The following is a 14619-nucleotide window of genomic DNA, read 5'->3' as shown; positions in this document are numbered from 1 at the left end:
GTGTGTGTGTGTGTGTGTGTGTGTGTGTGTGTGTGTGTGTGTGTGTGTGTGTGTGTGTGTAGGGCAGGGAGGGGACTGTATTCGTTTGCTAGGGCTGCTATAACAAAGTACCACAGACTGGGTGGCTTCACCAACAGAAATGTATTTTCTCACAGTTCTGAAGGCTAGAAGTGTGAGAACAAGGTGTCGACAGGGTTGGTTTCTTCTGAGGCCTCTCTCCTTGGCTTGCAGATGGCTTTCTCCTCCCTGTGTCCTCATATGGTCCTCCCCCTGCATATCCTGATGTACAAATCTCCTCTTCTTATGAGCACACCAGTCTTATTGGATTAGGGCCCACCCTAAGGACCTCAATTATCTCTTTAAAGAACTTATCTCCAAATACAGTCACCTTCGGAGGTACTGGGGACTAGGAGGTCAACGTATGAACGTTGTGGGGAGGTTAGGGGGACATAATTCAGCCCATAACAGGGGGTAAGGGAGGGATGTATGTTCCCCCTGGGAGGGGAGACCCCTTTAGTCCTATTGGCCTTTAGAGGTAAAGGGCCATGTACCAGACTGAGAGGAGGTGCAGAGTGTAGAAGTGCCTGGACAGACAGGGGAGAGAGGTAATGAAAGAAGAAAAGGAGAGCTTAGAAGCTTTCCTTCAAATGGGCCCCCGCTATGATACCCTGAGCCATTTGATACAAAACCTCAAGGTACACAGAAGACTTTGGGAGCCAGTCTGATTCTTCCTTCTCCTATTACAGAGAAAGAGGAAAAGATCCTTTTCTTTCCAAACATCTGTCATCTCCTCCTCTCTCTACCTCCTGAAAGAGCTCAATTCCACAAACACTGTTTATTCTAGGCAGTAGGCTGGGAATACGGAACAAAACTCTTTGCATGCTATATTCTGGCCCAAGCTGTATTCTGACTAACTCATCCCATTTGCTCCAGGGCCAGCTTAATGAAGAAAAATTGAAAGGCAAACTGAGATCTTTGGAAAACCAGCTGTATACCTGTACCCAGGTAAGCATTCTGGAGGACACTTCTAGCCCAGGAATCTAGAATTAAGGGAGAGAATGCCTGAACGTCAAGCTTACTCTCTAGAAACATCACCTGCTAGAGATTAATGCACCCATCCCTACTCGCCCAGTTCTGGCCTTTCCCATTTTCACTTTGGTCTCCAATTCACCAAAACACTATCTCCATCCCCCTCTCCCTTTCTCCTGGTGTCCTTCACTTTGCACCCTAGGAAAGGAAGCCCAGCACTAAGCGCTTTGCCAGCTCCAGGGGAACCTTGAGAATACCTGGAAACGTAGGGAGAGGCCCTTGGTAAAGATTCAGCTCACCTGGATAGAACTTCACAGGCCCTAATATTTGAACAGATGAATTGGATATTACAATGAAGTCTCGCGAAATGATTTTCATGCCATGGGCAACTTTTATCTAGCAGCAATCCCTGGGAGAAAGTAAAAGACTGTGACTCCTGGCTTTCTGTGGCATTGTTATCCAGCTCCGGTAATCTCTTGATTGGCCCGATCTTGGATCATATGAGATAGAAAAAAGTCAGTTTTCACACTCGAGAAGTGATAGATTTCTGACAGGCGGGGAGATAAGTCAAGAGAACGAGATGAACCGGCCAGAGTGCTCCCACTTGATGTTAGGAAGATAAGGTGGCCGTGTAGTTAGAATTTTGCAGGGGAACATAGTCTGTATAGTCTATGGGTTTGCGGATCCACAACTTTTACTTTTTCAGTAATGCCAACCAAGCTCATAAGAGACTGATATATAATCCAGAATGCCAGTCTACTTGTTTTCAATGGGGGATAAAGCTGGTCAGTGACCAGCATGGTTAAGTCCAATAACCTGGACATAACCATGTATGATCTCAACCAGTAACTCCTGTATCTGGTTTCTAATGACAATTCCAAGAACATAAGACCCACTCAACATTTAAATCCAAATTTTCAGATGACTCCAAAGCTAAATGGAAATTATTTGATATTGAACTCTAAATTTGCATTATCTAGACTATCTCTTACCCAGTTGGGGAACCCAGAATCGATAGTAAAAGGCTCCTGCTTTCCCAAAAATCACAGGGCATGAAAATGAAAAGCACTGGAAAGGCAAGACCCCCCAGTGAATTTGCAAAGCTGCTCGTGTCTTTTTCTTTTTGATCTTGAAGCCAGGAGAAATTCTAAAAATACAAATGTATTAATTTTTAAAACTTGACTTTACTGAATATTGTTCAGATCCCCAAGCCTACAAAACTAATTTTATTTTTTAAAAAATGCTCCCTGCCTCAAAGGAGTTTACAGTCCCTTAAAGGAGACAGATGAGTCAATAGATTAGAAATATAGATACCATGTGAACACCAGTAAAACTACCTAATCCATAAAGAGTCAGGGGGTAGGTATGGTTGGCCAAGGTTATCAGAATTCATGATTCTAGGGCTGAATCTTGAACATGGGTAGAAGTTAACCAGGTGAAAAGTGTGGGTCACAATATTCTAAGTAGAAAAAGCTTTAGGGGCAAAGGCAGAGGCTGAAAAGCACAGTGCTTAGGGGACCTACAAGCAGTTCAGCTTGCGTGGAGGCAGCATGAGATGAAAGTCTGGGCTTGTAAGTAGGAACCATGCCAAGGAGTTTGGACCTGATTCTTAGAACACTGAGAACCACTGAGAGATTTAAGCAGGTTGTGACGTGATCAGATTTAAGTTTTAGAAAGAACCCTCTAGCTGCAGGACTGAAAAGGGTTTGAAGGGAGGCAAGGCATGAAGATAATATATAGTCTCTATATAATCCATATAATAGTATTACTGGGGTCTGAACTAAGGAGGTGGCAGTAGGGATAGAGGATACAGGTACGAGCTGTTAAAGACGTTGACTTGACAAAGCTTGATGATGAACAGATTCCTTGAAGAAGGTGAGAGAGAAATCAAGGATGATTCCCTGGTTTAGGGCTTGGGAGACTTGGTGGGTGGTGATGCTGGTCACCGAGATGGGAGCAGGTTTAGAAAGATGATTTCCCTTTGGAAATGTTGGATTTCAAGTGCCTGTGGAAGGCCTAGGGGAGAATGCCCAGCATGCCCAGGGCAGTCTTTTATCCCCGCTCACCTCTCACATCACCTGAGGGACTCTCCCTGCCTGCCTCCAGCCTGGGAGAAGGTCCAGCAGATTACTGACATCTCTGCCCTGTGGGCAAGGACCAATTTCTTTTCATTTCTATATCCCTGCTCAGCCTTTAGCACACAGCAGCTCAATGTGTATTTGTTGAATTGCCTCAAATTTACAGAAATACACTCCTTGGGGAATGAATAAGGTGCTATTAGAGATGGAAGACCAGAAAAACAGCTATGAGCAGAAGGCCAAGGAGTCACTGCAGAAAGTGCTGGAGGAGAAAATGAGTGCAGAACAGCAACTGCAGAGCACACAGGTGTGGGGATGCTCCATAATCCTTGGGGCTGGGAACCCTGGGGCAGTCTGGGTGGCAAGGGAGCCAGCTCCACGACTCCCTGGAACCCCCAAGGCACCACCCTCTCCTCTGATCTCCCTCAGCGGTCCCTGGCTCTGGCCGAGCAGAAGTGTGACGAGTGGAAGAGCCAGTACGAGGCTCTGAAGGAGGACTGGAGGATCCTGGGGACCCAGCACAGGGAGCTGGAGAGCCAGCTCCACGTGCTTCAGTCCAAACTGCAGGTACCAGGCCCTGGGGGTAGGGAGGTGGGGAGGGAAGGCAGGGTTTAGGGGAGGAAGGTGTCGACAGCAGTGATGAGAGAAGCTGCCACTGGGCAGGGAGCCCCAAAGCTAATTTTGAGTTTAGCAAGGATGTCTGCACTGCTCATGCAAATGACCTAAGTGTTCATTGAAATGACATCATCCAAATGCAAAGGGCTGGGCTGGAATAGTCATCAGCCTACTGTCACGCCCCAACCCATTCTCTGCACCCCATCCCAGCAGGGCATCCAGTTCAGAAATGCCCACTACTGGGGCAGAATAAATGTCACCAGTTTACTTACAGTTTGAGTATCAACTAACACATCTTGCCAATGTGTTTTTTAAGCCATTACAGTAGACCCTTGGCATTCTCAAGGGTTCCATCATTTCCAATCCGTGTTTACCTTGGAGAAGTTAACTAACCTCCTAAGCCTCAGTTTCCACATCGGTAAAATGAGGATAATAATGGTACCTCTATCATAGGATTGTTGTGAGGATTAGGTGAGGAAATCCATGCAAAGCACTTAGCACAATGCCTCGCACATATAAGCTCTCAATAGATATTAGCTATTGTTTTTCACAGATTTTACTTACTTGGTTTGGAATTTCGAGGACCCACCTCAAAAGTGTCTCTTTATACTTTTACTGAAGCTGAGATCTGAGAATCCTAGTGTGTGCCAGTTCTAGAAATAAGATCAATTAAGTGTGAAAGTTGTTTTTGTTTGATTTGTTATGTTTTTTAACAACCTAAACCTTAATGTGTGGCTCTAAGGTGAGCAGGGAGAAAGGGAAACATTTTGAGTGATGTTAAAGAATTTGTTGGGGGGATAGTGGTCCAGATATCAATGTGTTTGAGTTTTATATACAATATCCTATTAGCAATGAAGAAGAGTGCAACTCTAGTTCAAAGTCATTAAAAAGACATTTGTAATTCCCTTATTACCTCGAGCAGCTTGTACTCATAGACATCGTATTTGTTTATGAAGAATTAATGTTCCAAATGTAGAAAAAGGAAGAACCGATCAGACAGAGGAATGGGGGGTTAAAAACATTTAAGACTGGGCTTCCCTGGTGGCGCAGTGGTTGAGAGTCCGCCTGCCAATGCAAGGAACACGGGTTCGTGCCCCGGTCCGGGAAGATCCCACGTGCCGCGGAGCGGCTGGGCCCGTGACCCACGGCCTCTGAGCCTGCGCGTCCCGAGCCTGTGCTCCGCAACGGGAGAGGCCACAACAGTGAGAGGCCCGCGTACTGCAAAAAAGATTTATCTATAGATTTCCTTTCAAATCTCTTAAAAAACAGAAACCTTAGAATTTGATTCTCGCTTTTTTTGCTTCTCACTTTTTATATTCTTATGTACAAATTATTCTTATATTGTTCTTTAATTTTTTATTTTAAAAGGCAAAGAATTCTCAAAGGACCATCTCACCCACTGTTCTCTTCCTCGAATCACCTACAAGGCAACTCTCCTGAAGGCCCTTTTCTTTTTAACCTTAGTCCGTTGGTTGTGAAAAATGATCCTACCCGCCTCCCGCCACCCCCACCCCCCGCCTTGCCCCCACCACCCCGGATAGCGTGAGAATGAGAAGTAAAGACAAAGTGAAGACATCTAGAAAAGTGATGATTCAGTATTCCTTAATTTGGGTATTTACCCAAATGTATCCCTTGTGAACATCAAAAATCTAATGCACTGTGTGCTGTAAGCGTGAGGAATAGAGCAAAACGAAGAATTAAAAACGTTTCCTATTCTTCCATTTCCCTAAGCCTCCTTCCAGCTCTAAAATTCCACAATTTTCTAGTTTTCCTCTTCCTTGGGATCTGCCCCCCACCTCCACCCTAGCACTGACCTGCTTGTGTCCACCCCTCCTCCTCCTTCCAGGGAGCAGACAGTAGAGACTTACAGATGAACCAGGCCCTAAGGCTTCTGGAGAATGAGCGCCAGGAGCTGCAGACCAAGACTGAACGCCTGCAGCGGGACAGAGACCTGTGCAGCTCGGATACCCAGCACCTACAAGGTACCCTTCTCCTTGGAGGCCTCTGGCTGAAGGAGCCCAGAGAAAGGAAGCTGGGTGGAAAGGCTTCAGTCTTTCACTTGTTCATTTGGTTGACTTGGCGATTTCATTTGACTTTGAGAAAAAGTCAAGGCTGTTTTAATCATCCGAGACTGAAAGGATCCAGCCCATCCCTCTAAGCCAGAACACAGCAGTCACGTGTCAAGGCCGCATTCCTAATTTAAAGGGAAAGGTCAGTTGAAACACAAGGCATAGTGAAGGTTTCCCAGTCACAGCCTCTGTCAGCTGAGAGGACCAAATTATGTGCACATATAACCCTTAATTCAGCCCACTGTTGATGCAGATGAAATCCCAGGGAGTCGGGTTCTGGTTCACCTCTTCCAAACTGGGACAAGCAGAACAACCTCCCCTTGACACTTGTCAGAGGCCATGGGCAAGACAGCATCTGTTACTAATTTCCAGCCTCAGGGGCGAGCTCATTAAATCTTAGGTTCGTCTATTTTGGTTTGCATTATTTCATTTTCAGATCAGCTAAAGAGGTCAGAGGAGGAGAAACTTGCCCTGGTGACCAAAGTACAGCAGTTGCAGAGTAAGTCCCTTTTCCAGATTCTGAAAGTAGCACAGGTGGCTTTTTGGTGTTCTTGGGGTTCCTGCCCCACGAACGGCACCCAAAGGAGGGATGGGGAGCCCGGTCCTTGGCATATCCTCTACCTCTGCATTTTCAGACCCTCTTCTTGTGCAGTGAGGTCATTTACAGCTCTTCACAAGTTCCACATTAGCCTCTGGGTTTTTTTGTTTCTACCTTTCTCCACCATGTTCTCTGACAACCACCTGCATTTCCCCCAGAACTGCAGATTTCAAAACGTGTTGAGTTTTCTAAGGTAGTTCTTATTTTATATATTCTAATTTATTATGTACATATGTCACACAGACCTCTGTCACTAGGAATGGTTCAGAAAATAAGCTCACACTACATATGCCTCAGTCCACTTCAAAATTACATGTTGAGGCCAAAGAAAAGGGACGTCTCAGAAGAAAAGCAGGCAATTTCTGAAAAGCTGGAGAACCTGATTCAATTAATAGCTCACACCTTAACCTCTGACACCCTGACAGAAAAGTTTCATGCAAACAGCAATGAATATGAAAACAGCAAGGCAGCCACAGGGGTAAGGGAAAAAGAAAACCAGCAGAAGCCGGGCTCCTACACAGCAGGAGCTGAATGGGCAAGTCACTTCAAAATCATGCCTTTATTTATTCAATACATATTTACTGAGCCCCTACCAAGTGCCAGGCACCCTAGATACACACTGGGGACACAGTAATGAACAGAGCTGGCACGGTTTCTTCCCTAACGAAGCTTACATTCTAAGGAAACACTACAGTGGAATACGGAGTTTCTATGAACAAATATGTGTCAGGTATTAATAACGGCTACAGAGAAAAAAAATAAAGCAGGTTAAAGAGAAAATAGTTGCTATTTTACACAGGGTCATCTGGGGAAGTCTTTCTTCTAGGGTAACATTTAAGCAGAGACTTAAATGTACATGGTAGGAAAAGACATAAGGATGGTGTGTTCATAACACAGCACCACAAACTGGGTGACTTAAAGAACAGACATTTACATTCTCATAGTGCTAGAGGCTGGAAGTCCAAAATCAAGGTGTCAGGCAGGGTTGGTTCCTTCTGAGGGCTCTGGGGGAAGGATCTGTTCTAGACCGCTTTCCTTGTTTCGGAGATGGCTGTCTTGTCCATCTCTTCACATGTCTTCCATCCATCCACGTCTGGGTCCAAATTTCCCCTTCTTATAAGGACGTCAGTCATATTAGGTTAGGGCCCATTCTAATGTCCTATTTTAACTGGATTACCTCTGCTAAGAACCTATCTCCAAATAGGGTCACATTCTGAAGTACTGGGAGTGAGGGCTTTGACATATGAATTTGTGGGGGGCAGGTGGGGGAGACACAATTCAACCAACTACAGATGGGAACACAATCATTAAGGCTCTAAGCAAAGTTCTGAAAAGATACTCTTCGCAGCAAATATGCTAGCACAGAAAAGTTCCTTGTGTTTTCCAACAGGTCTGCTTCAGAATCAATCCTTACAGCTTCAAGAACAGGAGAAACTCTTAACAAAGAAAGGTCAGCAAATTTATTTCCACAAATTCTAAGATATTGCCCTTTCCTTGTCTGCCTAGAGACAGAGGGATGGACTACATGACCTCTTGGAGTCCCACCCAGCTCTGGGAGTCTATTAGGTCAGGGAGCTAGAGGGCCATTTTAAGGACTCATCACCGGCTCTGAGAATACTTTAGCTAGCCTCCTATCCTGAGAGGTATATAAACTGTGAAAAGGATTCCTACTCCATCTGAAAACATATGTCTGTATTGAATATTTCAATAAATTGATTTTGAACTCAGGATTTTATGTTAATTTTTACCCTTAACTTTCCAAACCACATCCAGCTCCCCAAGTAGAAACCACATCACATGGAACAGTCACCTCACTCTCAGCCCTCAAGGCTGCTGCCTTAGGGTCCTGAGAAGAGTTCATCATACATCTGGAGGGGCAAAAGCTCCTCATTTATCCACTGCACATGGCCCTCTGTTTTGTCATCACAATCACTGGGTAAAATATAAAGAAGGAATTATTATGCCCACATAGGATGGATAAGAAAATGTAGGTAAATGAAGGTCTGTGGTCATACAAATTAAGGACACAGCTATGACAACAATCCAGAATTTCTGACTCCCAGGCCAGGGCTCTCTTCACCAAGATGCAGACTGCCAGGTGGCTGAAAAACCATCTTTAACTACATGAAGATGAGTTATATGACTGCCATTCTCATCTCATCATTTTGAAACAAGGACAGAAGGAAAATGGAGTTATACTGAAGCATCCAGCAAACCTCCCAGTCTAAAAGATGTGACATGCGACCAAAGAAACTAAATTAATAAGTATTTTCTAAAAGTATCTGGCTTTAGACAGGACTAGAGATACAGAGAAAAGTAAAATGCCAACCTTGCCCTCAAGGGGCTCAAATTCCCACTCTCTGTCCAGTCTGGGCAGGGTCCCAGTGGATGTTCTTTAAAAGTCAGAGAATTGCAATCCACACAGTCTGGCCAGGGACAGGCCCTTCCTTATTCCCTGCCACCTAGGGGTTCTCTCAGTGTGTAGGGGCCATTCCTCAGAGGTATGGGCCTCACTATCACTGCGAATCTGGCTGATTTTTTAGATCAGGTTTTGCCTCGGTGGAGTCCAAAGCCCTCCCATAACGAGGTGGTCCAGGGAAGAAGGACTGGGATTTCAGAGACCAGCTCCAAAAGGAAACTTTGCAGCTCCTGGCCAAGGAAACGGAGGTGAGATGGTGACCTCTGATAGTAAGGGGCTCATCCTACAGTGACAGGGAAACTGCTGGGAGGCAGCCAGACAACAGGCATTTCAGAGCTTAAGTTGTGATTGGATGCCTGCAGGTATTCATTTAGGCCTGAATAAAACAGCTTTGCTTTCGGGTTAACTTGTCAATCTTCTCTCTTGTTTATACCAACCCTTATTCAAGGTTTTACTGAAGAGTTACTTTTCAGAAAGTCAACCTAAACTCAAACACATTTAACAAACACATTAACTCCTCAAACTTTGTCCTACACTGAGTATCTTAAAACTTTATACGGTGTCTTTTAAATAACAAAACTCTTCCTATCTGCATACTCAGAAATACATAGCTCCTGTTGTGTTCACATCCAACTAGTTCCCAGCAAAGAGACTTGCACTGAGATCTCTTTCAGGTTGTGTGTGCTATAGGAATTTCATTTTTGTGTGTCTCCATTTACAAAGCACTGGCACATACAACTGTCACACATGTATAATATATAATAATATGCATTATAATCAATCATTTAAATGAACACACTACAAACAAACTAGGTGAGACAGTCAGAAGGCAAACTGAAAGCTCTGAGAAAAGCTGGGAAGGGAGGATGGAGGTAAAAATTCCAAATGAATGACAGGGCAACTTACACAGGGCCCTCTCCCCTACCTGGGCTCTGTCCCTGACAGAACTGTCTTGATGACCTTGGTGGTGTTCTCCCGCAACGCCCCCCCCCCCGGCCCCCACACAGTGCAGAGAACTGCATTCAGAATTAGACAACCTCAGTGATGAGTATCTCTTCTGCCTGCGTAAGCTGCAGCATTGTCGAGAAGAGCTGAACCAGAGCCAGCAGCTGCCTCCCAGAGTAAGAGGGTCTATCCTCCCATACAGCCCTAGGTGATCGTGGGACGATTCCTCCTTTAGCCAAATCTTGCCCATAAAATTGTTCAGCCCCTGCCAACATCTGACCAGCCGGCTCCATTCAGCTTGGTTTATACTGTACTGAGAGTATAGCAACCATGTAAAGAAACACTGGCTCATGCCTCCAAGCCTAATTTTCATGGAAAGCCTGAGCCTGAAGGGAAAAACTTACTACTAGCTGAAGTATGAAATGGTGTTCTTTTAGTCTATTATGAGCATAGTGGCAAGGACAGAGTGACGAGAAGGGGAATATAAACAGAATACAATTTTGCTGAGTTATTTTCCACTTTTGATTATTCATATCAGTATTTAAGTACCTGGCCCCCGCTGGCTGTGGTTCGCTGGGCCAGTGACCACTGGGAAGTGGTTTTATCCCGAGGGAGGTGGCAAAGTGAGAGAGACAGAGATATAAAAAGCTTTTTCTCCTCCACCAACCCAAGGTTTTCCACTGGGCTAGAATGGGAAGAAGGAAGATTATTTTTGCCTGCATCTTCTCTGACCAACCCATGGCCTCTTTCTCTTCTCTCCCCCTCCCTCCTCACAAAGGCAATGTGGCCGATGGCTTCTGATGCTGATGGCACTGATTGCTATAGCAGTGGCAGTGTTCCTGGCCAATAAGGACAGCCTGAAGCTCTGAATAACTGGTGACAGCTGCCTTGGGTGAAAATCAGAAGCAAGAAATTCAGTAAAAAACTCAGGTCTGGGTACTTTAATGTGTGGGTTTTTCCAACTCAACTGAGATTTCTGACTCTCATTTTTTTAACCTGCTGTAAAAATAAACAAACTTCACCTGATGGCCTCTGTGCCAAAGAACTCTGTTTATTCCTGAAGCATCCTGGTCTACTCTCCCTAGTCCAGTTCAGCATAAAAATGGCAAATTTATTACAGCATTCTTCCCTAGGGCCCCGAGATGCCTGGAGTTGGCACTTGAGATGATTCCTATGTGCCATCTCCGACCTAGAGCTGATCACTTACCAAGTTCCTTCTACACAGGAAAAGAGTTAAAGTCAGAGGGCCACAGCCGGCAGTGTGACTATCTCAGAGGAGATGCTGAGGTCAGAGAAGTCATTCTGAGTCCTACATCGAGTTCTAAGGTCCTTCTCCCAAGTGTTTAGAATGTTCCTCAAGGATGGCAACAAGCTCTCTGGGACACTAAAGGAATAGAGCAAGACTGGTGGTTGACCACGTAGCCATGAGATCCGGGCGGTGAACACCCGTAGTGCAGTCTGGGCTAAGCAGTTGTCATCTCCCTGTTTCATGTGAAAAGTATAGGGGACAGGATAGCCCAGGAGGATCCCAAACACAGCACAGAGATTCCAGTCTGAGGAACGGAGCCTGCTGCAGGAGACTGCCAGGGATCGGTTCCTCCGTGGCCCCTGCAAATGTGTGATGATCTCAGCCACGAGGGCCTTTAAGTCCTGAAGCTGGTCCAGGGAGCAGATGGAAGGGTGAAGTTGAGAGCTGGAAACATCCACAAAGACTATGGTACCAAGCAGCACCTGCTCCAAGTGCCGACACACATGCTCAGGAAGGACAATCAGGCTGTTTTCTCCAATCTCAAGGATGTGAAGTCCCTGGGTCGGGAAGCCCAGGCCCTGCAGCTCCTCCAGATAGCTCTGGAGCTCTGCTGCCCCTGCACAGTTGCAATCATAGAGCAGAGCTGGCTTCAGTCCCCTGGCCACAGCCAGCACCTCTCCGGCTAGATGAAGGCAGACAGCTCGGGGTGGGCCTCGTCTCTTTCCCATGCCCAGGGTCTGCTGAGCAGCTGCCACCAGCAGCTGAGGACTTGGTGCTGACATGGGATCTGGCAGCAACAGTAAGCATGGCCTCCTCAACTAGTCACATTTCCCTCCCCTGGGCTGCATCTCTGAGCTCCAGACACTTGAAGAAGGGCCTAAAATCAAAGCAGTAGCAGTGGATTATTAACACCAGCTAGTGACATACCAGGAAACCTGCCAACAACTTTCCCTTAAGTCTTACAGCATCTTCCAGAGGCCATTTTCCCCTCCCTCTGCTTTGGAATGCTAACCCAGCCCAGACAAAGTGGGGTCAACAATGCTATCTGATTTTTTGGTTGACTTGGCCTCCCTCCATTAGTCCCAAATTCATGTGTCTTTCTAGCCTACGCCTAGATTTAAATTTTCTCTGGCTGAATTTTACCTATTGTAATTTATTTTCTCTGATTCAAACGTTAAGGAGTTTGGGGCAGAAAGGAAGCAGAGGAGTTTTTGGCAAAATTCTGAGCATTTCACCTGAAACTGCCCTCTGAGATGGAGTTCTAGGTTCCAAATGCACTCTTTTCACTGCCAACTCCCCCTTCTCTTCCCGCCAATAGTTGTAAGAATAGCAATCTGATTAAACTAATATACACTAGAATGTGGACTACCAACCATCTCACCCTGAGACAGAAAAGTAAATAAATGAAATCGGGTAGAATTGCAAGAGGGTTGTATTTTAACTTCTGCTGGTCCCGCCTTCCCCTACTAGTGGACATCCACGGACCCTCGGACGATGGGCTCACCTCAACCCCTACACCGTTTCCTGAGCATAGTATCGTCATTTGTTAAATGAGGCAGAGGTCTCTCTCACACATACATACGTTCTTCTACTTCCGCTGCACGTTCAGGCTCAGGAACTCCTGCCAGTTTCCTGCCCGCTGCCAAGAAAGCCGCTAGGCGCCCACCCTCTGCCACAAAACTGGAAACCCCACCCCCGTGGTCAGGTCCTTTACTGCCGGCGGGACCAGGGTGGGCGAAGTCGATCTATTGCGCATGCCCAACACGTCCCCCGCCCCACTGCCTTCCTTGACGTCACCCAGTCCGCTCGCGCGCCTCGCGTTAGAACTACCCGCAGGGCAGCCCGGCTGAGTGCCGGAAGTCTGGGCGCCTGCGGCCCGGCCCCTTCCGGCCCCTTTCCATTCCTACGCAGATGTGGGCCCCACCTGCCTGCGTAGGAAAGGAAAGAGGCGGGAGTGGAAGAAAAGAGGCGGGTGAAGCTAGTAGCCCGCCGCCGCCCTCCCTCGGCTCCGCCGCTGGCTCTCCTTCTGTGTTAAGTCCGGTGTCTCCTTTGACACGGAAGGCGGAAGCAGGGCACTCGACGCAAAAACACGCTTCGATTTGTCTCTGGAGGAATGTACTTTCCCCTCCAAACGAAACTTATCTCAAGACAAGCGACCTGTTTTGCATAATATCCTCACCTGTGGGTGCTGGAAAGTTTTTTTTTTTTTTACTTTGACCTACCTAAATCCTGAGAGGCTGAATTCCGAGAAGTGGGTGGACAGGTGTCCTGGTCAAAGTTTGTCATCTCTAAGCAGGGTGAGAAGTGCATGAGTATTCACTCCGAACAAATATGTGCTAGGTATGCTTCTGGGCGCTGAAAGTATTACAGCGTGGAAAACAGACAAAAACCCCACCTTCAAATTGAGGAATTCAGTTTGCTGACTTCACATGAGAAATGAGAGGCAGAGGTGCAGAAGCTTTTCAATCAGGTCATTAGGAAGAAGAAGTTATTTCACTGAAAGGTTAACTACCAGTGATATGACCCATGCCACGAAGGGAAAGAATTTCTTGAGAAAATTCGTATCTGAAGAAATAGCCCAAATTTATTGATACACGGGCAGGGCAGAGGCTAAGGGAACTGCAGTCACCTACACTGGAAATTTCACTCCTGGCTGTACCTTGGTGGCCTCTTCAGACTGTGAAAAGAGACCACTAGAGTAAAGGTGGGGCCAGCCTGGAAGGAGGTCCAGCTTGTAGGCTCTCCCACACTAACGTTCTTAGCTCAGAGGGAGTCAGAAGCAGAGCAGAAACTAATTTTAGAATTTTTTCCATCCCCATATTTACTTTATTTTCCCATGGTAGTTAGCAATCAGTTTCTGAAATGAAGGGCATAATGAGTTAATGCATTTATTCTAACAATAAATATTTGAGAACATACTATGTACCAGACATTGTGCTAAGGGCTGACAGCAAAGTCCAAGACAAACAGTCCCTACCACCAGCAAGTCTGTAGTCATGCAGGACACAAACTGAGCAATTACAAGGGAATTGATTATTCTGAAAGAGGAACTATAGGGTGCTATGGGAACATATAGCCAGGGACCTAATTATGTGGGCAAGGGACCAGTCCAGATCCAACATTTGCCCCCCCCAATTTACACCTACAGCTAATCTAGTTTAGTGGGGTGGACAGTGAGAAAATGAAAAGCTGGGGACACCACCTAACTCCCTTCCCAGTCTTAAGCTAGGTGAAGGCAAGGAAGTAGAAAACACCAAGGGAATGAGTGGTGTAGCCACCAAAGGAGATAGCAGACTGAGTCTCCAAGAAAGGACACCTGGCATCAGGACCACAGAAGGAGCACTGAGGGAGATCAGTGGAGAGCCCTGCATGCACTCTCCCAGTGTTCTGAAAAGGATAAAGAACAAGGAAGAAACTACACTGCTGGGTTAAGACTACATAAAACCACTCATCCATTCCTCTAACATATTCATCAGCTTTTCATTACAATCACATTAAAAGTTCAATCCTTCTTGGCACTTAAGAACACTGTTCTCTACACCCTCTGCCAGCTCACATTTTCTGGGCCCCCACCCAGGTGTACAGCCTGGCTGTTAGCATCTCACAGAATAAGGGGA

General features: G+C 46.1%; 2 protein-coding genes across 2 annotated transcripts in view; one reads left to right on the top strand and one right to left on the bottom strand.

The window, feature by feature from the left end:
• Positions 1-10622, top strand: part of TRAF3IP3 (TRAF3 interacting protein 3) — a 19745-nt gene extending 9123 nt beyond the window's left edge. Inside the window, 10 exon segments of the mRNA XM_007451562.1 lie at positions 934-1005; positions 3274-3414; positions 3537-3674; positions 5569-5704; positions 6228-6290; positions 7780-7839; positions 8933-8974; positions 8977-9056; positions 9816-9937; positions 10532-10622. Coding sequence (XP_007451624.1) covers positions 934-1005; positions 3274-3414; positions 3537-3674; positions 5569-5704; positions 6228-6290; positions 7780-7839; positions 8933-8974; positions 8977-9056; positions 9816-9937; positions 10532-10622 — 945 coding nt within the window.
• Positions 10623-10784: 162 nt separating this feature from the next.
• On the bottom strand, positions 10785-12689 carry CUNH1orf74 (chromosome unknown C1orf74 homolog). The gene is made up of 2 exons (XM_007451559.1): positions 12585-12689; positions 10785-11879 (listed from the first exon to the last, which is right to left on the bottom strand). The coding sequence occupies exon 2, from the start codon at positions 11782-11784 to the stop codon at positions 10993-10995; it is 792 nt and encodes a 263-aa protein (XP_007451621.1). The 5' UTR covers positions 11785-11879; positions 12585-12689; the 3' UTR covers positions 10785-10992.
• Positions 12690-14619: the final 1930 nt, after the last annotated feature.

Source organism: Lipotes vexillifer, unplaced genomic scaffold (genome assembly GCF_000442215.2).
Source record: "Lipotes vexillifer unplaced genomic scaffold, Lipotes_vexillifer_v1.1 scaffold111, whole genome shotgun sequence".
Taxonomy (NCBI): Eukaryota; Metazoa; Chordata; class Mammalia; order Artiodactyla; family Lipotidae; genus Lipotes; species Lipotes vexillifer.
This window is presented reverse-complemented; position numbering and strand designations above follow the sequence as displayed.